This window comes from Mucor velutinosus (genome assembly GCF_035048745.1).
Source record: "Mucor velutinosus strain NIH1002 chromosome Unknown tig00001563, whole genome shotgun sequence".
NCBI lineage: Eukaryota > Fungi > Mucoromycota > Mucoromycetes > Mucorales > Mucoraceae > Mucor > Mucor velutinosus.
The window spans coordinates 4,252,543-4,276,793 of NW_027041904.1; the positions used below are offsets into that span (position 1 = coordinate 4,252,543).

Consider the following 24,251-nt stretch of genomic DNA (forward strand, 5'->3'; position numbering starts at 1 on the left):
CTTTTTCTTTGATCAGTAACACAGGATATATTTTCCTCTTAATATACATGCGAAACTGTATATATCCACTTGTTAGTCATTTGAAAGCCAAGAATAGAAAATACTGCCATCTTGTATTGAAAAAGACGGGCCGGTCCGATGATCTGCCATCATCATAGAAGAGATACAGTTCATTTATAAAATCTACAAACTCTGTTATCTCCATTGATGCTGTTATCTATGTATTCAAATTGATAAGCTGGGTAGTAAACTACAAGAAACGCCAGAGATCTAACACAACCAGAAAGAGGCGGATTATTTTTCATCCGAAGATACATGTATAATTCTACTGTACGACCGAGGATACCTAATATATTCAATTTCTTTACATTTGAGTGGATCTCACGCAGTTTTTAAGTTACTAAGGACCAATAAAATAAATAAATAAAATGGGATTTTTTATTTTTGTGAAAATCATCCATCAGGGATGACATTAAAGAAAGTACGGTTCATATTACTATGAGGAGAGGTAATAAAGAGCATGAATTTGAGTTTGAGAGAAAGTAGAAGGGATGAATGGGGGAATTTGAATAAAAAATACAAAGTATTACTTTTTAAAAGCATACAAAGAGATATTGAGAGAGAAATTAAAAAAAAGCTAATATACAAATCATCAATTAAGTGAAAAGAGATAAAATAAAGATATTTGGTTTGAAAAAAATAAGAGGGTGAAGAAGGGGAATCGTCTTTAAGAAATAAAAATTAGTTGGTAACTTCAACATGATCGTGATCAAAATGCTTATTCTTTTCAATGGAATCGCTGTTTTGGCTGGAAGATGTACCATCGGTGGCAATGTTCTCGGCATCAGGAATCTTCTCCTTCTTGCTGTGGTCATCAAGGTCCTTGCCAGTGGTTTCAGGCATAATGAAGGTCATGAACAAGAAACCGAAGAAATTGATAACAACAAAGACAATGAAACTGTAAGTGCCGAGGCCTTCACTCAACTTGGGCCAGATGGTGTTGATGACAAAGTTGAAGAGCCAGTTAGAAGAGTTACCGATAGCAGAGCCAGAGGCAAGAGCGTGCATAGGTAAGAGTTCGGGAGCAATCATCCAAGGAATGACACCACAACCCATACTGTAAGAGCCAGTGAAGACGATGGCAGCAGCAATGGCAAGACCACCAATACCTTGTTGACCGTTGGAGCTCTTGAGAGACGAGCCAAGAACCATCATAATGGAAGCAATACAAGTACCACCAGTAGAGATCATCATGAAACCCTTGCGACCCACCTTGTGCATGAAGATAACAGCAACAAGAGTAGCGGCAATGTTGACAGCGGCATCAGCGAGAGAGATGTTGGAAGCCAAGTTGGCATCACCAAAGATGGTAGTGAAGAAACCGACAGAGTAGACAGACATGGGACCAATACCACCGATTTGGTTGAAAGCTTGAATGACAGAGACAATAGCAGTGTTCTTGGTAATGTGCTTGTCCTTGCAAGAGATGATGTCCCAGATGGAGAATTGCTTTTGAGCAGATTCAATCTCACGTTGACGAGCAGCGAGCATAAGGGCAAATTCCTCTTCAACATCTGCGCCAGCACGGAGTTTTTGAAGAGTAGCGCAAGCTTCATCGTACTTCTTGTTGGCACAGAGACGACGAGGACATTCGACAGTGAAGAAGAACATACAGGCGAGTTGAATAGCGGCAATGAAAGTGGGGATAGCCCACAAGAAACGCCATGCAGGAGCAAAGGCCATGAAGCGACCACAGACTTGAGTCAACAAAATACCAGCGTTCAAGAACAATTCAAAAAGGGAGCCAAGAGCACCACGGGATTTCTTGGTAGAGATTTCGGATACATAGATTGCGACAGAAGAACCACACATACCAGATGCGAAGCCGACCAAAGCACGACCAACGGAATACATTGTCAAGTTGATAGCACAAGCAGACAAGAGACCACCGATCATCATCCAGCCACAAGAAATCATAATATTATCACGACGACCAAACCAGACATTTGTGTATTTACTGGCAAGACTACCAAAGAAACCACCAATGGCAAAAGCACCAATGGTATAACCCCAGGTAGGGAAATCCATGGGCATACAGCCAGGCAAGACACCATCTTCGGTGCCTGGAAGACAGCTGTAGGAGCCATCATCATTGACAATACCCATAATTACTTTCTCGGGCATGTTGGGCACACCTAATGGATGCAAGAGTGTTAATTTCATGAATGGATTACTATCATAATTGCATTCCAAACATACTGATATGCCATCCGACATTGAATCCGGAAAGAGCGGCGAGAGTAGCGCAAACTGTCATGTATAATGGGAAACCCATATCTTGAGATTTGATTTGATTCGACATGTTCGTGTGTATTGCTGATTTATGTTGAATTTGAGGAGCGTTTTCTTTTTTTTTAATTAAAATAAATATGAATTTATAGTGCAAAAAAAAAGATAATAAAAAAAAAATAAAGGTTTGTTGTTGATAATGATAAGAAGAAGAAAAAAAGGAAATGATTAGAAAAAGATCTATAATTTATAGTATTTTGATCAAAGTGGTTACACCTGCCTATTACAGTAAGAGTCGATATACCCCACACAATGCGATATGATTCGTTACTAGGTGGTACTTGAAAGCCGTTTATAGTTGATTTGAGATTCAACCTTATATGAGATTATTCATTCATTGTACTCCACTCACTCAAATTGACGACATCCACTACGTAACTGGATGGTCAGTCAAGACTCTTGCTCTTTCTCCCTTCAGGGCGAGTTGCCGGTTGAGTGGCCCAATGAGCCTTTCTTCACGGGTCCCCCCCACATTTCCCAATACGCTTGATTTGAGCCTACAAGCACCAACATCCAGCTTCGTGTGAATTATACCGGTACTACCCCTCTTAATTTTTTTTTTATTTCAACAACTCTTAACAAGATTCCCATGAAAATCGTTTCACAGAGAAATGAAATAAACCGTCGAAACATAACACTTGTATTGGCATGTTCGTTGAGTATTGTGTGAAATGGGTAATATTATTGCAGAACGTGATTTCACTCGCCTTCTTTTTTTTGCATGGCCCCCACAAGCACTAGACATGTGCTTTGAAACTCCATTGCCCATCAATTTACAGAAAACCAGACATTCCATCAAGATAGGTTTGTTTTTTTTTTTTCTCATTGACACATTGGAAATGTCACATTATCGATGAGTTTTTCTTGTTGTCATTGAAAATATCATGCATTTTTCTCATATTCATACAGCTGCCAAATATACAGTACAGCAAACTATTCTTATGCTCGGCTACATGTATGCTACTGACTGTAGATTTCATGTTTTTTTTAGTTTATGATCTAACTATTTCAGTGATGGAGTTGGATACATATGACAATTTCAATATTTCATCAGACAGACAGATCGATTTTTCAGTTCGACTAATGGAAAGAATATAAATGCGACATAAACGGCTTGAGAAATATACATCTACAATTGAATGTGTCAAAAGATCAGTACCAAAAGAGGAAACATCAAGATACATTGAGTTGCCATGGTGATCTACTGTAAAGACCAAATATAGAACTATACTAGATGCATTTCCCTCGTACACTTTATTGCAACAAGCAAACAAATTTGGGTCACGTTGTTAGCAAAATCACACTGTATTATCAATATACATCATACTTTGACCAACGACAAGTGAGCTTTGGCTTGGTTTGTATCACTGTAAACAGAGAATTTAATAAACTTCTCATACCCACACTCAACAAGCCTAGTCTTTTACCATATGTACATGATATACCCACTATAATGCCTATAACGAAGATCTTTTTTATGGTGAATAAAGTGTAAATACATGTTTGTGTGTGTATGTGGCATCAAATATACCAACTAAAATAACTTTATATTTTCTTCCATTTCCTGGGAGACAAAAAAAAAGCACACAGTTTGAGGGTTCACAAATGCCAAAGGTTCACGTAAAAGAATTCAAACAAACACTTGAAACTGTTGTGATATCGAGAATATCCAAGCAGTGCGAATATCATTGTGTACAACCTCTCTATCATTGGGTTGATACGGGGGTGAGTCATTGACGATTAAGATATGCTGATTTACACATCCAGATTATCTGCGTATCTGTATTTGATAATGACAACGACATGTTGCGATATGATATATGTAGAAACTACATAGACTATAGCTAAATCAATCCATTTTGCATGTGTGTGTGCGCCTGAGAAATATGAAAACGAGATAAGATAAATAAAAAAACATACACACATTCTATTTCTAGAAAACCACGGTTTTCACGTCTTACAGGAATTCACTCCATTTAAGTGGTGTAGACGAGTAAAATATATTAGCCATTAACAGGTAATACGCACACAAACACAGCGATTGTACACAAATCAGCCGTAAATAGACATCATCCTTCATAAATGAATTGAATGGTAACCTCCCTCAAGTGAACTTCGTTCGCAAATAATGGGCCAAGCGAGAAGTGAACATAACAATGGAATCGGGATTATGTAAAACGAATTAACAAAGCATCAGTAACATGCTATTGCTGCCTATACACACCAGAGAAATCCGGGGTTTCGGGCTGCCACACCAAGAAGCAGGGAAAAAGAACGCCTCGATAGGAAGGAGTTCCTTGAATCCTCAATGACAAGCGGATCGGGTCATTCTGTGCCATCTTTTACTGATCTATCCTCTCTGATATCGCAAAAAAAAAGTATCGATATCCATTGAGTTGGTCAATTATACTCTTGTCAAATGACTGCAAGAATACATCTATCGTCTCAATCAGGCTGTGGCAGGCTTACACACTACATGTGTTATATATGTAACTTTATCTGATACTAGTAGGAGGTGTCACTCTTGATTAAGAAATATAGATACAGTTATGACCAATTGCAGGCCTGATAATTAATCTATAAATTCTCATCGAACAGATGATTCCTTAGATTCCTAAAACTCTGTGAGCATAGGTCTATATTTCGATTATTTCTCAATGAACATAAGAGTTAATTGACATTCGTGTGCATTTATACTACGATTTATTCATATAATCACGATTCAAAACATTCAGTGTAGACATTGAAAAACATTAATATGTTGCCATACATATCAGAGAGGGTGAAGCTGGGGTACAAAAGAAATTCACACCAAAAGCAGTTATGTTTTGCCATTTTCGATTAGGATTCCAGTGATTGAAAGATCTTTTTATCGTTAAACTTGTATTGAAAAATGAATGCCCCCTGAATTATCTTGATACAAAATGTGAGTGAACTTTCGGCAAGCAATCAGTTTTCTTGAAGCGCTAGAAGGTAGAGAGTTTACTGGAATGTTGAGCTATATTAGACTACCACCGTAAGCAGGTACATTTACTTGACAATGAAGCCTATCAATTTTACTTTCGGCTTATCAAATACAGTATATACGCGTCATCTGAACTGAAATTCATGAAGATTCAGGAAGAATGGATAGCCTTTGTTGCCACTCCTGAAGCGTTTATTCCCATAATATACATTATATGAGACTAGCCGAACACATTCCAAATCAGAGATAATGAAAATTGGAATATCAAGTAGATTTTATACAATTAATTACTAGTAAAAGAAAGGTTATATCAGAGCCAGAAGGAGGAGAGGAGGTATCTCCCTCAACATCCTTTTTGCTTACACTGATATCAAACAAAGCCTATTATTGAGACAATGTGAAAGAAAATTCAGCTTTTATGCAGCATTTGTACATTACAATCGCCATTTTCTGATAATAGAATTGGTGTATCATTCACCGCTGTTGATGCTCTTAATAAGATGGCGACATAAGGCTGGTCATAAGTAAATACAGGACTTGTGTGAGATGTACAGCGGCTTTTTTGAGATATTGTCATTGCAAAAGACATCTTTACGAGGTAAAACTCCCCAAAAAAGTATTCGGGCTATTCAATTGCCCTTTCAATTCCATGATCCCCATTTAATCAGCATCGCAATCATCATTGTCATCATCAGAAAGGCATTTAGGTCAGCCAGCAGCAAGTAGCCACCAAAATTAATTTAAGCTCAGTAAATTTTTATCTGTTCAAGATTGGACAGATTTTGTCTTTTCTCGACTTTTTTTCATCTATTTTGTGATATTCGACTATATAAACTATGATGATCGCCCTATGCTTCCTAATACATTCTTAAAGTACTTTTCAAGGCGCTTCCAATGGTGCTAACTGTAATAAGTGTTTTGAATGAAATTATTGAGCAATTTAATAAAATTTGAAATCAGGTTTTTAGTGAAAATAACCATATTTTGCATATGAAAGCCTCGTAAAAGTAGTTTCAGAGGTTGCTTTGGATCGAGAGAAGCATTTTGATTTAACATATACCATAGTAAAAAGTCTTCATTTTCAAAGTGAAAAATGCGATCGTTTGATTTTCGATGAAAACCATGAGGTATCTCTCATGGTTTTTGGTCGATTTTCGACGATCCCAAAAAAGTTGAGCAAACGTGTCAGAATGTTAGTGCTGGATGAGAGAGATTCTTTGGCGTTGTTCTGGTGGTCTACATCGTCTTCTAACGCGAGAAATCACGACTCGACTTTACCAATTTTCACTGTAGTTTGCATATTATTGAGTAGTAAGAGGTGTTGGTAGTACGCTCCCTGTTCATACATGAGTTGCTGCCATTGATACAGACGTGGGGCATCTCAGGAGACTTTCATATTGATAATAATCTATGGTTGATCTCATAACCTACCCAACTGCTAAAAAAAAAAAAAAAAAAAAAAAAAAAAAAAAAAAAAAAAAACTGGAAACACCTCATCAACCAGGCCATACACTGATACGCAATGAAAGTTCTAATTTACTATTAAGATGATACAAAGGAGTGATAGGAGATGTTAAAAAAAAAAAACTGAACAAGATACGAAATCGATGAGTTGTAATGAGATGGAGGTGGGTGAATGCAAAAGTTTCAAAAAGCTTAACGCTGAATGAAGTACGATTATTGCAGCAATGGACCAACCAAGTACAATATCCAATGTACCAGCAATGTAGTAACCAAGATGAGGACAGAGACACCAATGGTGGTTCTTCTATACGGAGCAGATCCATTGGGTTGCCATTGTCTACGTCTATTGCTCCACACTTCTTGCACACGGTCCAATTTATCTTTTGCATCAGGCGTCACCTTGACCATCAAATAAGCATGATCACTGACACTATAATCACGATTGCCAATCCATTTCTGACGCACATCCATGCATCGCACCATAGTCCAATCCAGTTTCGCTTTAAACAAGCCAAAGTAATCAGGATTATGTAAAGTAATCTCGTTGGGATCCCAGGGATCGTAGAATCCAGGGTTACGGGCTCTCTTGAGCGTTTCCAAGTCAAATCCACTCACCAACTCAAACAACTTGAGTGAACCCAAAAGCCGCCAAATGAATCTGACAAGACGAATTGGTGCCATGGAGAAGGGGAATCCTGCTGCTGCTAAACGAAGGTTGTATTCATGTTGTGGATCACGGTAGACAGCCATCACATGACGATCAAACCAGTTGCTCTCTGTGTCTCCCAAGGACATGAGTCTGTATCGGTCACAAGCATATTTGGGTGACAGTCTCACAATAGAGTGTGCCATGGTGTTGAGGTCGCCACCGATGATTTGGTGTGGGTATTCCTTGGCGATCGAGGCTGCGTCCTCTAAAATGTCGGCAAAGTTGTTGATACGACCAATGATACCAGTGAAAACCTAAGTTTATGCGAGCTAAATGACGCTGCCAAGCAATTCAGCTGCGAATGTTGGCTTACCTCTAAATGCACACTGTAACATACAATCGGCGGTAATGGTGATGCGCTCACAGTGCCTACCAGAGTATATCGTCTGCATGAAAAAAAAAAAAAAAAAACAATCATCATCAGCATCAGAAGAAATGCTGGAAGAGAATGATACCTACTTTCCCCTCCTCGGCTCTTTCAGCTTGTATCCGTCCTTTTCCCAGTTAAAAGCGTCCGTTCTATGCTCCAGCACTCTGAAATCGATGTCATGCTTTGATAAAATAGCATTTCCATGCACACCACCTCCCTGAATGTACGATGTTAATACAATCACAACACACGCTTTAGTCACACGGCTATCCATCTTACAGCGTCTCTCAGTTTTCTAACGGGGCTGTCAATCTCTTCAAATTCGCATACAAATCCACCCAAGAGCCCCAAGGATTTGCATAATTCTTGTATATGGTCACGGTTGCCAGATCTTTTGCAAAAGATGTCTACTTCTTGCAGTATAATCACATCAGGATCCAGATCTTGGATGGTCTTCATGATGGCTTCAGATTCTGGTTTTTTGATAGCAGAGTGATGAGGACACTTGATATGGGGCATGTGCTTCTTTACTATGCTACCATACCGTAGTTTCTTTCAATGTTCCACTGCACTACTTTAAGGGATTCGTTTACAATAGGCTTTTCTTGCGGTCTGTAATCGTGGATGACAATATCCCCAGGCGACGGTAAGGAGTTGCTGGCCATGTTTCTCTGTCAGACTCTAGGCAATGCCTACTTGATATTCTCGGGCAAGATGGAAAAAAAAAAGGGGGATGAAATGTATCTCCAAAACCTGAAAAATTGTTTTTGTTGGGAGAGAGGATTAAAAAAAAATGTGACTCACAGGCACAGAGAAAAAGAGGTGGGTGCTTGGATCTTGTGCCTATCCACATTGGAGACTAGTGCATGTCAAAAGGTCGCCCATTTAAAATCACAATCAAATGTGCATATTTAAGTCGGTGCATTTCAGATCAATCCTCTGTTTCTTCTTGTTCTCTAGTAATCTATAAATATATAAAAAATGACCAGCAAAGTGGGTCAATGGAAACCAAGATCCAGGCTATACGAAAAGGATTTAGAAAAAGACAGCTACTTTAAAGAAATCTTTGTGGAGGATGCTCTACTTGAAGCAGAGAATTATCGCCGATCATCATTATCAGAAGATGAACAAAGTTCAACTGGAATGTCATCCGATGGAGAGCTGCTAGAAGAACCAGAGCCACCCGCAGAAGAGATGCCCCTCAAAGCGCCACACAGAATACCCTTACATCAACGCAATGTTACTCGCATCAAACGCAGTGTGCTTCAGAAATTCATGCTCGCCGTCAAGTCTGTGATATCCGCTCTCCTCTCATTTCCCATTTTATTCTTTTTTGTAACCATGGCAGTGTATACTACTGGAAAACAGCAGTTGTTGGACAAACAAAAGCGCATTCAGGAATCAGATGAAGACGACATGCCTGATGAACTACTGACACAAGACGAAACATACTATGCTGAGCGATGGGGATATACCAGTGAGATGCATGAAGTGGTAACTCAAGATGGTTACATTCTGAAAATGTATCGCATCAATAAAAAGGGATCCATACCAAGAGGTATCATATCATCATGATTTGTATGGCTTTCAACATATTAATTAACTAAATATAGGTAAACCTGTCTTGATTGGCCATGGTTTATTTCAATGCTCTGGCGCCTTTGTCTTGAATGAACAACGCTCATTAGCATTTACATTGATTGATCAGGGCTACGATGTGTGGGTAGGAAACAACCGATCCATTGCTGGCTTGGATCATGTCTCGTTATCGTTCAAGGATCCCGAGTATTGGAATTGGGGACTAAAGGAGTTGGGTATCTACGATTTCGCTGCCATGTTGGATCATGTGAAGTTGTATTCAAATAGCTCAAAGGTATTGTCATCATTGGCCCAATTTCACTTGATGAGCACTGATATGTATTTGTACGCAGGTCGCTTATATTGGCCATTCTCAAGGCAATGCACAAGCATTCATTGCGCTATCACTATGCCCAGAGATTGCTGACAACTTGAGCTGCTTTATCGCTTTAGCGCCTGCTGTCTTTTCTGGTAATCTCGTAAAGTAAGTATACAATCATCATATGAAAACGATTTGCATGATGTCATGTTTTGGTTAAAACGCTCTATGCTATTATAGCACATTTCCTCTGAATCGCTTGATCAATCTGAGTGATTGGTTCTATAGCTTAATGTTTGGTAAGAAGATGTGTAGCATGAAAAACAGGGAGACTGAACTCACGACATGACATCAAACGTATAGGCACTGGATCCTTCTTGCCCGTCATGTCATTTGCGCAGACGATTGTCGAACCCAGACTATTTTGTTTCTTGGCATACAGCATGTTTTCATACTTGTTTAGTTGGTGGGACAGCCATTGGCTTCGCAGAAGAAAAGCAAAGTACTTTCAATTCACACCACGCCCTGTGAGTTCTCGTCTGATTGCAGATTGGATTGCAGGTTGGGGACGTAAAGGGGTGTGTTTGTACGTAGCAGACCAAAATACGGTCATGAACACAGATTTCAAGCGAAAGGTGCCTTTGGTGGTGTTTTACGGTACAGCCGATTATCTGGTCAATGGAGAGCGATTTGTACGCACATTTCCCGGTTATGAGACACATGGATTATCGCCTGAACAGGTGGCCAAAGAGAGCACACCTTCAACCTCCGACTGTCAAAAGACGCTGTTTCCCATGTTGGATTTGGTTCATGTGGAGCGTGTGGACGGATACGAGCATATGGATACTATTTGGGGACATGACAACCATAAAACAACGTATCCTATTGTTTTGAAAAACCTGGAGAATGCAAGATGGGAATAGATTTACTACTACTATACTACATTAAACGTTGCTTAATTTTTGATATCGCTTATAAGACTGTCGAGGAATACTCGTGTTTTATTGCAGCATGAACATGTGTCGTGCTGTGTTGTGTATGTGGGATGGGGGGGTGGGGGAATAAATAGATGCTGTTGTTGCGATGCTATTGAAATTTTACAAACGAGCCTTTTCTTGAGGAACGTACCAAGCCATCTCGACCTCCTTTTGCTTGAAACCACACTTTTCGTAAAATGGTACATTCTAAAATGATGAAGCCAAGGTGAATAATAGGTTGAATGCATCAACGTTTCCGTAATTTTACCTTTTCTGAACAATCCAAGATGACTGCAAATCAAAATACGCATGTTTTAGTTGATAGCCCCTTTCACCCCCCCCCCCCCCCCCCCTACTCCTGAATGAAACTTACCTTTGTAACAGCCACGTTGAGCACCAATAAACTTGAGAGCTTGAATGATTCTCAAACCCAACTTCTTTCCTTGTTGGTTGCTGTTGACAGCAATGTCCTCAATATGTCCAACAAGACCATTCTTGTGCACGAACTTTCTTTCCACGAGAATAGTACCGACGGCAACAACTTGATCTTTGGCATCCTCGGTGATAGTAATAGTATGATCTTTTGGCCGAATGAGTATTCCTTCTCTCTCCGCATGTCTCCTGCTTCTCTCAGGTACTCGTCTACTTACATTCATGGTTATGTTTCTTCATGTAATTGAATTGTTCTACAGAAGAGTATGGTTCAGTCAGATGTATATACGGGGAGACAATCTAGTGTTGTGTTTTTACCTGTAAACTCTTCCTTGGTATGGCCTCCTACTTCCGTCAAGACGGTCAAGACGTCAAGAAATCCACGCTCATAGTCATTGGATCGAAGGGCACGAAGCGTGTAGCCAGCAGGCAATTGAGATTGTACTTCAGGGCTAAGCAAGCTAGATTCAAAAAGAGAGATTTCAGACATGATAGAAGGAGAGAGAGAGAGAGAGAGAGAAAAAGATGAAGAGGAACTAAACAAACAAACCATAGCTTGTTATTTATATCATGATAGAAACTTGTGCGGTCCTTCCGCGGATACAGTGCCAAATAACACTCAAAGTCCTCCTTATTGACCGCGGGAAAGATAGTGTATGTGTTGCACACAGGCCTAGTGATTGGCTTGTCTATTTATACTAATTTGTTGAGCACTAATTTATGATCTACAGCCTTTAAATAAATCTTGCATGGAACACTGAGAGATGCTATTAATATACTTGAAATCTTATGTGATGACACGCTTGTCATCTAATGGCTTTTATTTTATACATCCATTGGAAATCTTCTTGCCGGCTATTGCTGTGATTTGGTATCCAAGACATGAGATTGCCCAGACAACGCAATTATCGTATTTGGCAAATGAATAGGTGTATGATCAGCAGAACGCCTAGCTTCCAAATGTTACTAAGAAGTCTATTGTGTATGTGCTGCTTAAAACAAGAGGCCAAACCCTAAAAGAAGAGGCCAAAATGTGGCATCATGCTCCTTACTGGCTTTAAATGCCTTGTGTCGCATTTCCATTCATCATGACCGCATTGTTCAGCCAACATACAATTTAATCCTCTTTCTTTTTTCTTTGCACATTGATAAACATGGCACAAAAGGTATACTATACAAGACCCTAAGAAACACATGCACACACGTCGTTAACACACTCGAAAGGCACCTCCTAAATTTGGCTCTGCAAATGCTTCCGTGTACAAGTATATCGCAGGCAAGTTTTACCATCCTAGCACACGTTATGAAGATCTCCAAGGGCTCAGTATCAACAAGAGTGGTGAATGTGAATTGATTCAAGTAAGAGCGAGTTGCTTGCTTTTATGCAAACATTGATAACATGGACAATGACAGGCCAACACCAAATTTATCGCTGTTCCTCTGTCTGGTCCTGGTGGTCGTGTTAGTATCATCAACAGCGAAAAACCAGGTCGACTTCCTATTCATATCCCATCTGTGCTTTGTAATTCTGAAGTAAGCAACTTTAAGTTTGATCCATTCAATGAGAATATTCTGGTTACAGGTAAGATCACTTTTGAGCGACAACGGGTGTATATTGATGCTTACACTAAATACAGTGTCCATGGATAACAAGATTCGAGTATGGGAGATTCCTGAAGGCGGTATTGAGGAAGATATAGCAGAACCCAAATGTGTGTTTGGGTCCAGTTCTATGGACAAGGTGCATTTGATTGAATTCCATCCTACCACCAAAGACATCTTATTAACAACATCTGATGATTTGGGCCACCCAACGGTACGTATCTGGGATGTACAAGCTCAAAAAGAGGAAATTGTGTTGAAGGGTCAGCACAAGGATGTGATTTTCAGTTGCGCATGGAGTCCAGATGGCACACACATTGCGACCACCAGCAAGGACAAAAAGCTGCGCGTCTTGGATGCTCGCACTGGCGAAATCGTAGCTGAAGGACCTTCGCACAACAGCATCAGGCCTTCTCGCTTGGTGTGGTTGGACAACCAACTGTTGGTCAGCGTTGGATTTGGTCTTGGATCTTCTCGCGAAGTCTTGTTGATGAGCAAAGAGGATTTGTCAAAACCATTATGCAGAAAGACCATTGATATCTCACCCAGTATCATGAGTGCTTACTATGATCCTGATTGTCACATTTTGTTTGTTGCTGGAAGAGGCGATCGCACCATTCACACATACCACTTGGAAGAGGACAGACAACTGACTGCTGTGGCAAAGATTGAAGGCACTACACTACAACAAGGATTCGCTTTTTTGCCTAAAAAAACATGCCATGTCAAGGATATCGAGATTGATAGATTTTATAGACTGACACCGAACAGTATTGAGCCTGTGGGTGTACGAGTGCCTAGAGCTAGAGTAAGTTGAGGGGGGTGTGGTGTATATGTCGGTATCCATTGACGCATTGTGATAGCCCGAGTTTTTCCAAGACGACATTTTTGTGCCTACATTAGACTTGGATCATCCTGCTCAAGAAGCAGCCAATTGGTTTAAAGGAGACAACAAACAACTGGGAAAAATCTCATTGCAGCCAGAAGACATGTCGCCTTTATCTACTGCACCACCACCAGCATCGCAAGCACAATCCCAGGCTAAATTCGAGATGGGCAAGAAATTTGTCAGTGAAGAACAACGCAAAAAGGAGCAAATGGAACGCATGTTTGCAGCCGCCAAAAATATTGAAGGAGATGATGAGGTAAAGCCTAAACCTACCAATCCCGAGGACGAGGAAGTTGCAGAAGATGAATGGGATGATTAATGTGGAATTTTGTCTCTGTGGTGTGTGATTCTGGCATTCTTGCATAAAGGACAGTAATAAATGTATACACACAACTAGAAGGGACACTTAAATCCGCCTGCTTGGTGTTACTAACGACCATGGAAAGACGCAAGGGTTTTTATTAGTTGTATATTTTATACAAGGATGACATTCTCTGTAATCCATTCTTTCAAGGTGGGGGTTGGGAGATCAAGGGAAATAGCAGGATCTGGCTGGGTAACTGGCTCCTGAGCATCGTGGTTTTCACTGCGTCTGTTCAAGCTGGAGAACGCCTGATGTGCTAATCTTCCTACTTCGTCCCATAATTCATCGCAAGTCGTTGCATGCGTTGTAGTATATCTAATAACAGAGGCAACCGTGTTTGGATGGCCAGAAAGAGTTTCCGTGTTAATATCTCCAGCCATACTGTCACTGTCAATATCATCGAGTATCGACTGATCAAGGATGGTTTCTATAAATGGACATTATTAAGAGACATGTTGTCCTTCTTTTTGAACTAAAACAAGAGTTTCTATACCTGCCATGGTAGGTGTTGATGCTACTACTGCCATTGGTGCTTCAGTAATAGCCTCATTCTCTTCGCTAATAGTATTATCCAATCTTCCCAGCATTTCTACATCTAATCAAGTGGTGGGGTTTAATAATACACGCCTACGGTTCTCATGTGGGAGGGGGGGGATGGAGGGAATACACTTATTAATCACCTTTTTCAGATGGATGGGAAAAGTGATCCGTTTGAGAAGTTTTGGGCTCTAGTGTAGTTGCGGCTGATGGTTCAGCAGGTTGAGCTAATAATGCTGACGGGGACGATGCATTTGCCTTTCGTTTGCTTGATGGCTGTTTATTCTCATTGTCGGGACTAGGTCTTTTTGTGCCAATGATGGGAGGAGGTGTGTCGTCTTTTTCAACCTTGGCAGTAACTAGAGATCGTTTGCAGCATTTGTGGCGACATCTAGTCATCTGGTATCAGTACCCATACATGTGGTTAGCACTATCCAGACGTACTTGTCCTTCTGCTTGCATTGGTGCTTGCATCTAATGCGATTCATGAGTGTCTATACTATCTCATAACACACCCATACAAACGGTTCCAAGGATGGTGCTGCTGCCTTTTTCTTGTTGGGCTTCTTCTTTTCTTTTAAAGCTACAGCAGGCTCTTTCTGTTTTTGCGCTTTTTGAAACGTCTTTGACTCGAATGAAGTGCTGGGCCCTGCTCCTTCTTGGTTACTGATAACATTGAACAGTCTGTTGTAAGCCTGAATATCGATGTTGTCACTCATCTCTTCAATGTCTGTATCCGTTTGAGAGTCTATTGGCATAGTCATGGTAAATGGGTTTGATGTAGCTTTTGGTGGTGGAGGTGGCGATGTGGGCTTGATGGGTACTTGAATGGGTGGTTGAAATATCTCTTGCATTTCAGTATCGTCATCTTCGACGTCCATTGGATCGCCCGCTATCATTTCCTCCAGAATTTCATTGATTTCCGGTGTAAGATGTGGTTTGGACATGTTGGAAGCGCTGGCAATGTTGATAAATTTACGAGGATCCACTTTTGGCTTGAATTCTTTCTGTACATCGAGGCCCACTGTGTTTGCATAGGACATGAGTTGAGTCTATTCTCTCTTAACCAGACATACTCTACCGTAATCTCCACATTGAAGATGCCCAGTGATTGTGCTGGTTAAAGATTCGACTTTTACTCTGAGATCAAAGGCGCATTTTTGTTGAAGCAGGTTGGAAATTCTGTCATTCCATAATCAGGTTGGAGTACAAAGCAAACAGATACAGTTTGCACTACTTACAAGGTACGACGAAAATCCACCAGACGGTTCTCCGAGGTCTCCAGCCAAAACTGAACATAGCAGCTCTTGCCTTGCTTGGTACGAGTAACTACATCTGTGTTTTTCAATTCAATGTCGATATGTATTGTAACAGTTACATTGCCGGTTTCTCGGTTGGTCTCAGAGCCACTGTTCATCAACTAGTAATAGAAAATCAAGATGAGTTGAGATGCTGCTGTTCGTGTATGACATACCTGATGTATGCCTAGACTCAGATTGGGTAAAATGGAAATTTCTTTACAGAGCTTGATGCCAAATGGAGGGTTGCGATGTAGCAGCTATGTTTTGGCATCCAATGAGCTGCTATTATATTAAAGACATCCCTCAAACTACAAACCTGCTCAAATCTTCCAGGATCGCAATTTCTCAATTGGTCAAAGTTGATCAAGTTGGCTTGAGCTATGGTTTTAGCATACTGTGCTCCAATACCGGGCAATTGACGAGCAATATAAGGTGAATTGGACCACATGCGTGCTTGCAGGCATTGATATAACTCCAGTGCATATTTCAATTTAGCAGCGTTCTGCTCATGAACACTGCAATCAATTAAGCCTGTTGCGGATCAAAAGTGTGAGTACATTCAGCATTCAGCCATTTACGATAGAATGTACCTACATCTTGTTAAGCGACTTGAATGCTTCATAATAGCTGATGCTTCGATGTTGAGCAGTGTGTTGCCACCATTGGTATTGTTCAGAGAAATGTTCCCAAACACGCATTGAATCATCATGAAGACCTTGTCTGCTACACTCGTTATCTTGTCCAGAGGAAAGCGGACGCTGTCATGGGTTCTAATGGAATTGAGAAACTGCTTGTCGCCCTGATTGAGTCGAATGGTTTCTATTTCTTGATGTGATTTGCTGATAAGTTCCAACGTGTCTCTGACAGAAGTGGGCGTCTCGCTCTCCATCAATCCCACCATGGTAGGAAATCGAATATAATATACGTCCATGGCGACGCCAAAGGGAGTTGCCTTGAGTGTGGCATCAGTAGGCGATTTCTGGATAAGGTTGTGGTACTGCAACAGCTCCAAATCTTTAACGCAAATTTCTTGTAATATGGTGTTTGACGAGATGGAGTCTTGATTCAGTTTGTAATGTTCTGGGTTTTTGAGTAATCTCACATAGAGAAACGTGGATTGGAGCCATTTGAGTGCGGTAATTTGATTTGTGATGGTGCCCAAACAGATCTCGGAAACAAGATGTTCAATCAGGTTCTCGTGAAGCCGGCTTTCCAGATTGGTGGTGCCAGAGACCAAGGATTTATAGCGAAGCTCCATTTGGGTGGTAGTGAGAATGACGGCACAGCCAGATGTGTCTAATCCAGGTCGACCAGCTCTTCCCATCATTTGAAGGAGATCAATGTCAGAGTATTCTTGTAGACTTCCGTTTTGATAGCCTGCTGATAACACCCAGACGTAAGCGTGTGTTTGCGTGTGCGCGTAATGGAATAGACATACCTTGAGTGGATTTGACAATGACCAGATGTGCTGGCAAGTTGACGCCCACAGCCAAAGTGGATGTAGTAGCTATGCGTGCTCGGTGTGAGGAATGTGGTTATACGTACAGATGCAATGCGATATACATACCTATGACTCGAATTTCTCTGTTCATAAACTTGGTTTCAACTTGAAAGCGATCAGCAGGATCCAATCCAGCTAAAATGTAGTTTGACGGAAATAAGCCTGGACTCATATGAAGCCTGATAACATACACCACTTACCATGATGAAATGCAATGCCTCTGGCAACAAACTTGAGCAAATTCTTGTTTTTGAATTGAATATTGCTCTGATCTATGGCAAACGATTTGCTACAAGATACAGGCATGAAAATACATTCAAAACCTATCTGCACACATATGCTTACTTTAACGTCGTTATTCGCTTCTTGTCCATCAAATTTGTTATCGTAGAACATGCTAGTTCAGTTGATTTGCGAGTAGAGCAGAAGATCAACACGGGCTTGTTGTCACTATGCTTTTCAATCATTTCCAGCAACCTTAACCACATTAATTAGCGCATTGGCAAGCTATATACTGAATGTTGCACTCACTTCCAATCCAATTTACGGTCAAACAGAAACATGTTACCCTCCTGGTAGGGATATCCGTATACGAATCTCTCCAGTATGATAGGGCGGTACTCTTCTGAAAATGAGATGGCTAATACATACACATGTATTAATACAATCAATCACTGTCAGGCTCGCTAATATAAACCTACGTTTAGCATGTAACCAGGTTGCAATGTCTTGCAAGTTGGGCACAGTGGCTGACACTGCAATGTAGCGTAAATTGATGTCCATTGTCTAGTATGTAGGTCAAACAAATTGGCCCCTTAAAATCATGCAAAACCTCGACATCCGTACTTACTTGCATCCTACTCACGCATGCTTCCAAACATGCCCCCCGCTTCTCATTTAGTATGTGAACTTCGTCAATCTAAAATCATGCCATTCATAAGATGAGATCATGGTCCAAAAATGATGACATACCAAGAACAAATTAATGAGCTTCATCAATTGTTTGTGGTCATTCCAGCGCCGAGTCATTGAATCCCATTTCTCAGGTGTGGTGATTCTATGAAATCATCTGGTGTAAATCAAACAGACACAAACTGCCTCGACTACCACAACTTACATGATGGTCGTCTTTCGGATAGCTGCAATGGAGCTTTTTTGGGTGTCTCCTGTAAACTCTGTACCTGTATACCAAATGGGTAAATATACAGCAGAAACAAACAAACAGCTGCATCACGACGCACATTCGATACCCAGAGGCTTGAATTTGAGCTGCCAATCTTTTGCTCTTTCGCTGCATAAACTCTTGGTGGGCGCCATGTAGATGATTTTAGAGTTGATTTCACCATGTAGCAGTGTTCGGATGATTGCAAGTTCCATCACAACTGTCTTTCCAGAGCCAGTAGGAGCTACAAACAGACTGTTTAGCTCATGATTGCATCTCTTTCAATTGAGTTTCGTACCTGAAATGACCAGATTGCCGTTTTGATAAAAAGCCTAAAGCAAAAAGGGAGTTTAATCCATTGGGGATAATGTGTGTTATATTACATACATCGTCAAGACACTTTGATTGGATCTTATTAAATACACCAAAGTTGAAGACGGAATCAAATGGTTTAGCTATGCTCGTGAATGAGTAAACTAGCTGATAAATGTACAACGGTAGCTTTTACGAATTTCACTCGTGGGTCTCAATCCATTGATGCTAGGGCCTCCATTATTGGCTAGTGGTGGTACCTGCGGATAATTGCTTACATCTACGCAACGTTAGTCTACTGAAACACATGTGGTGGTATACGATGTGTGTGTGTGTGTGTGTGTAAACAAACCTGGACAAGCAGCACGAAAAGACGGATATTGTAGCTACAAACAAGATGTCATGTTGGTGATACGGCAAGCAGATGAAACACAGGACACATATCTTTACATACCTGAATAGGGTCTGCTGTTATTGTTGGAGACATTGCCTCAGTGATATCTGCCTCCATGCCCTCTAACAGAGCTTCTTCTCTAGCTAGCCAATCTCCTATGACACTATTAGAGTCTCTGGTGTTTTGATATCTACTAGGTTCTCTTGGTGAAGATGAGAAATAATAGCTCTTGCTTCTGTAATAAGGGTATTGCATTTGTAGTATTTGAAAAAAGAAAGAATGAGAGAGCGAAAAAAAAAAGAACTCACTAATAAATCAATTTCTACAGAATTGGCATGAATAAATCAATATGCTATTGTCAACTCTTTCTGTGAAGCGCATTCAGGGGTATGCGTGTAATATGGCATGAAGAAGCTGCCAGAACATCCTCAAAAACTAATGCCATTCAATAGGAGTGATGGCAAAAAGGGAGGGGAAGCAAACAAAAGCGAGCACCTTCATACTTCTCCTGTAATGCATTATGCGAATGTATTTAATGCAATAGATTATTTGCCTCTTTCTTTTTTCCATTACTCTTCTTTTTGCTATACATTACATATCAACATGACAGATATTATCCTTAATGCTAAAAGCTCCACCTTGCGAAGAGTTCGCCTCAAACCTAGTCTGTCCAACACTTCGTTGCTCTACTCTTCTTCCAATTGCTATCTCAATTCTACTCCCATTAACAACTTTGTATCGCCACTATCACCACCGCCATGTGCTTTTTCATCCCCTTCTTCTTTGGGCACTGCTAAATCAGCGGATCGCGTACTGAAGCCCTCGTTACGCAAATTGGAGACTATTGGTTCTGAATCTATTGCCACAGCAGCCACCATCAAATCAGTTCATTTTAATGACCCTTTGACTCGAGTGGTTCATTTTTATACACCACCTCCATTAGATGAATACGATAAATACGATGAAGAAGAGACAGAGGAAGACGAGGAAGAAGAAGAACAAGAGGAAGAAGAAAGCAAACTGGAGGATGCGTTTCTCGAGTTGTACATGGTCAATGGCTTACAGGATGAATGCGATTCACTGGCTATTGCTCAACCGCCAACAACAGACTCACTCGGTACCAACAACAGAGCTCTTGGTAGGGACAGCTTATCACTTCCCAATTGGCCATTGACAATCCACCCAGCAAGGCGTTTCATCTCACAAATGGTTAGTTTAGAGAGCCTTGTTTGGAACCATTCGTTACAAGTAGTACAAGGACGTGTGTTGGTGCATAACTTGGCTTTTGAAAAGAAGGTTCTTGTTCGCTGCTCGCTTGATGATTGGAAAACTTGGACAGATATAGACGCCTATTACAAAGAACCTGCATTTTATGGTGGACTGTCAGATGTTAGCAGTAACAGTGCATTGGATCGCTTCATGTTTGACATACATGTACCCAACAAGCATGCATTTAGCTGTGACATAGCCGTACGATATCAGACCCTGGGACAAGAGTTTTGGGATAATAACAATGGAAACAATTTTACTGTTCAGTCCATGCCGCTTGAACCATCATTAAGAGAAAAACCATTATCGTTTTTGAAAGCCATTATGCAACAAGAACATGGTAACAACAACAACAATAATAATAAAAAAGGCTTGTCGACCATTCCTACATTAAATTGTATGGAGTATCAAAATGGCATAGGTAGTATTTATCACCAGGAGAAGCTAAAACAGAGTTGCAGACACGGTTCCAGGGATGACATTGTGCCACAGCAGCCAACAGCAAAGACAACAGCAAAAACTAGATATGCACTGGATAGATTCAAGTTTTCAAAATACGGGGCAAGTAAAATACCTGCTGTATCTATTCCTGTGAGTAAAAGATCGACGATGCAGCATCAACAACAAACGATGGGCGCACAGCATGTGGTTGTAGATCTACCCGAACAACAAAACGGTAACATCTATGATGCGTTGGCTTGTAGTAGCATCATGAATAATCATGACGAGGCAGTTGATTTGAAAGAAACACTGTACGCATAGCAAATAAAAATTGGATGACAGTACTCCTTACTGCTGCCTGTTTTTTTGTACTTTGATTTGTATAGGGAGATTTATGACAAATGCAAAGATGGATTAGCGGGATAAGCTATGGTATTCTCTCAGCTCGCAATCTCCTTTGTATGGGTTGTTAAAAGCATCATTTACCTTTAGGATGGCAATGGCATTGATGTTGCCAGCAGCCAGCCAAAATTAATTCAAATTTCGAAAAACGTATAATAAAAAAACGTCGGAATGACCAATCAGTGACCAGAGACGTAAAAAAATTTAAAGCACTAAGTACCGTACAATGCTCGAAAAAACCACCGGCGAAGCTGGCACTGGGGAGGGAGATTTGGCATCTAATTCAACATTTGGTAACGCTGACCTGTAAAGGGGTTTTACCTCAGCGAAGCGAAGGCGCAAAACCATAGTATTCAAGCAGCAAATTCGGATTTTCATTTCCATTATTAATAGGCTTATCAACAACATAACGCATCAAAACTTGCATGAATTAGCTTTACTAATATCAATATACCTTTTATTCAATTAGAATTGCACAGGTTGCAGAAATGCCCTTCCTCCAGAAGATTCCAGCTACCAAGGGTGTGATTCATGCGATGTAAATAAAAGCTATAAAGCAAAACATAATCAAATTTGACAACTTCCAAGCCTTCATATCTTGACATGTAGGCCTTCCTGAGCCACCGGAATAACGCCAAACAATTGTACTTGAGTAGTAGCAACTTCCTGATGCCTTTGCTCAACTTTTTGAGCCAAAAAAAAATATGGTCAAAAATCGACCAAAAAGCATGAGGTACCCCTCATGGTTTTCATCGAAAATCCATCATTTGATGTTCTTATTATAATGTATATTTACTAATAAATAAGCAACATCCATACAAAAAAAAAATTTTTTTTCATCGAAAATCAAACGATCGCATTTTTGACCTTGATAATGAAGACTTTTACTATGGTATATCTTGAATCAACATGTTTCCCTCGATCCAAAGCAACTTCTGAAACCACTTTTATGAGGTCTTCATATGCAAAATCTGGCTATTTTAGCCAAAAACCTCATTTCATATTTTCATAAATTGCTCAATAATTTCAGTCAAAACATTTATTTTATTTGGCACCATTGGAAGCGTCTTGAAAAGTACTCCAAGAATGTATTAGGAAGCATCGGGTGATTATCACAACTTATATAGTCGAATATCACAAAACTATTCTGTCAAGTCGAAAAAAAGACGATTTTTTTTTTTTTTTTTTTTTTTTTTAGGGCAAATGAATGCTTTATTTAAAGTCCTTTAAACGTCACCTAAATAAAGGGAGAGGGGAAAAAGACTGGATATATGGGATACAACTTAGAGAACTTGATCTAAGGTTTCTTGGGATTGTAGGGTGGAAAGGCATTTTTGGAGGTAGGAGAGAAGGATAGAAGGTAAGAAAGGAGTGTGTTGAAAAAGATGCTGATAGTGATAGTACCAAATGGTGTGTAGCATACAGGCAAATACTTGGGGAACAGATAAGTCGGGAAAAAGAGGATGCTGTTGTCGAGACGGGAAGTGTTCTAAGAGTAGGAATTTTCTAAAGTTAGAGTAACTGTTTTGATTAATGGGCGGTGGCATGTATGTACGGAGAGCAGTGGTCCAAAAGGAGCGTTTAATGGGACAGGCGAAGAGAAAGTGTTCTGTTGTCTCCATGGATGATCTACAGATGGTACAAGTGGCATCATAAGGGACTTTTAAGCGGCGTTGAAGGGTTTCACCAGTAGCGATTTTGTGATGGAGAACACGGTACCAGGTGTTCCGTGCATTCAAGGGAATGCGAAGGGACCAAAACGTTTTCCATCGATTGGGAGACAGGATCGGTACTGGAGCTGGTAAAGGAGTGGAGGAGGGAAGGGATTTGAAGCCCTTGGTGGATGGATCAGCCATTCGGAATTGGTGTGACTCTTGGTCGAATTGGCATGAGATTATGGAAAAAGACGATATTTGTCCAATCTTGGATAGAAAAAAATAAACTGAGTTTGAATCAATTTTGGCGGCGGCGCTGCTACTAGCTGACCCAAATGCCTTTCCGACGATGTCAATGATGATTGTGATGCTGATTAAATGGGGACAATGAAGTTGAAAGGACAATTGTTTAGCCTGAAGACTTTTTTGGGGAGTTTTGCCTCATAAAGATGTCTTTTGCAATGACAATATCTCAAAAAAAAGCGCTGTAGATCTTACACAAGTCCTGTATTTGCGCATGACCAGCTTTATGCGCCATCTTATTAAGAGCATCCGCAGCAGTGAATGCCATGACAATTCTAATATCAAAATATGGAAATTGTGGTGTATGAATGCTGCATAAAACTTGAATTCTCTTTCACATCGTCTCAATAATAGGCTTCGTTTAATATCAGTGTATAAGCAAAAAGATGCTGAGGTAGATATCTCCTCTCCTCCCCCCTCCTGGCTCTTATATAACCTTCTACTAATAATTGATTGTTTAAAACCTACTTGATGTATCAAAATGTTATAATATTTGATATAAAATGTCTTCGGCGAGAGCCCGCAGGGCGACATCGTCATCCAGCTTAGCGAGATTGATCGGCTAGTCTATTATATACTGAATATCAAACGAACGCACAGTTTAGCTTACAGAGCTCTGGCGCAATTAAATACTTGCTTCACAGGAAGATACTCGGTGCCAGTTGTGGAGCAGTTGTAAAGCAAGTGTACGCTTTTCCAATATTTCAATGTAACGTTAGCGGATGTATTTGTACTTATTGAATTACACAATGCATTGTTTACTTTTTATACAACTTTTTATTGATCAAGCTTGTATGTCTTCTCTTCAGGACATGATAGGTAACACTTGAATAATGTAAAGATAACTACTGTCTAATATGTGGCGGTATATCTCTTCATCTGTCAAACAGCTATTGACAACATCATTTAAGGCATTCCAAACTTGTTCTAGATCTGATATATTGATGCCTGACTTG

At 40.3% G+C, this 24,251-nt stretch overlaps 8 protein-coding genes across 8 annotated transcripts; 3 read left to right on the forward strand and 5 right to left on the reverse strand.

Annotated features, from left to right (window-relative positions):
- Positions 1 to 741: 741 nt before the first annotated feature.
- Positions 742 to 2,223, reverse strand: ATC70_010025 (uncharacterized protein; the record flags this gene model as incomplete). Its single annotated transcript, XM_064829247.1, has 1 exon — positions 742 to 2,223. One exon carries the CDS (start codon positions 2,221 to 2,223, stop codon positions 742 to 744), a length of 1,482 nt encoding a protein of 493 aa, XP_064686449.1.
- Positions 2,224 to 6,991: 4,768 nt separating this feature from the next.
- ATC70_010026 (uncharacterized protein) lies at positions 6,992 to 8,522 on the reverse strand (the record flags this gene model as incomplete). The annotated part of the gene is made up of 5 exons (XM_064829248.1): positions 6,992 to 7,741; positions 7,801 to 7,873; positions 7,947 to 8,074; positions 8,137 to 8,330; positions 8,402 to 8,522. The coding sequence occupies 5 exons, from the start codon at positions 8,520 to 8,522 to the stop codon at positions 6,992 to 6,994; spliced, it is 1,266 nt and encodes a 421-aa protein (XP_064686450.1).
- A 316-nt stretch (positions 8,523 to 8,838) lies between these two features.
- Positions 8,839 to 10,677, forward strand: SCT1_3 (Glycerol-3-phosphate/dihydroxyacetone phosphate acyltransferase; the record flags this gene model as incomplete). Its single annotated transcript, XM_064829249.1, has 5 exons — positions 8,839 to 9,415; positions 9,471 to 9,730; positions 9,789 to 9,919; positions 9,995 to 10,053; positions 10,118 to 10,677. The coding sequence occupies 5 exons, from the start codon at positions 8,839 to 8,841 to the stop codon at positions 10,675 to 10,677; spliced, it is 1,587 nt and encodes a 528-aa protein (XP_064686451.1).
- A 174-nt stretch (positions 10,678 to 10,851) lies between these two features.
- ATC70_010028 (uncharacterized protein) lies at positions 10,852 to 11,653 on the reverse strand (the record flags this gene model as incomplete). The annotated part of the gene is made up of 5 exons (XM_064829250.1): positions 10,852 to 10,938; positions 11,000 to 11,022; positions 11,105 to 11,311; positions 11,382 to 11,417; positions 11,482 to 11,653. 5 exons carry the CDS (start codon positions 11,651 to 11,653, stop codon positions 10,852 to 10,854), a joined length of 525 nt encoding a protein of 174 aa, XP_064686452.1.
- Positions 11,654 to 12,317: 664 nt separating this feature from the next.
- Positions 12,318 to 13,973, forward strand: ATC70_010029 (IRG-type G domain-containing protein; the record flags this gene model as incomplete). Its single annotated transcript, XM_064829251.1, has 5 exons — positions 12,318 to 12,329; positions 12,388 to 12,522; positions 12,577 to 12,745; positions 12,801 to 13,573; positions 13,629 to 13,973. 5 exons carry the CDS (start codon positions 12,318 to 12,320, stop codon positions 13,971 to 13,973), a joined length of 1,434 nt encoding a protein of 477 aa, XP_064686453.1.
- Positions 13,974 to 14,128: 155 nt separating this feature from the next.
- VPS15 (Serine/threonine-protein kinase) lies at positions 14,129 to 19,480 on the reverse strand (the record flags this gene model as incomplete). The annotated part of the gene is made up of 25 exons (XM_064829252.1): positions 14,129 to 14,445; positions 14,512 to 14,613; positions 14,699 to 14,946; positions 15,000 to 15,029; positions 15,081 to 15,562; positions 15,632 to 15,737; positions 15,797 to 15,975; positions 16,030 to 16,113; positions 16,173 to 16,387; positions 16,451 to 17,236; positions 17,295 to 17,363; positions 17,424 to 17,492; positions 17,558 to 17,646; positions 17,703 to 17,834; positions 17,889 to 17,997; positions 18,059 to 18,143; positions 18,208 to 18,276; positions 18,330 to 18,414; positions 18,475 to 18,538; positions 18,599 to 18,763; positions 18,818 to 18,851; positions 18,907 to 18,974; positions 19,028 to 19,111; positions 19,184 to 19,217; positions 19,286 to 19,480. 25 exons carry the CDS (start codon positions 19,478 to 19,480, stop codon positions 14,129 to 14,131), a joined length of 3,900 nt encoding a protein of 1,299 aa, XP_064686454.1.
- A 348-nt stretch (positions 19,481 to 19,828) lies between these two features.
- On the forward strand, positions 19,829 to 21,256 carry MNR2_4 (CorA metal ion transporter; the record flags this gene model as incomplete). The annotated part of the gene is made up of 1 exon (XM_064829253.1): positions 19,829 to 21,256. One exon carries the CDS (start codon positions 19,829 to 19,831, stop codon positions 21,254 to 21,256), a length of 1,428 nt encoding a protein of 475 aa, XP_064686455.1.
- A 1,364-nt stretch (positions 21,257 to 22,620) lies between these two features.
- Positions 22,621 to 23,193, reverse strand: UTP6 (U3 snoRNP protein; the record flags this gene model as incomplete). The annotated part of the gene is made up of 1 exon (XM_064829254.1): positions 22,621 to 23,193. The coding sequence occupies one exon, from the start codon at positions 23,191 to 23,193 to the stop codon at positions 22,621 to 22,623; it is 573 nt and encodes a 190-aa protein (XP_064686456.1).
- Between the last annotated feature and the right edge of the window lie 1,058 nt (positions 23,194 to 24,251).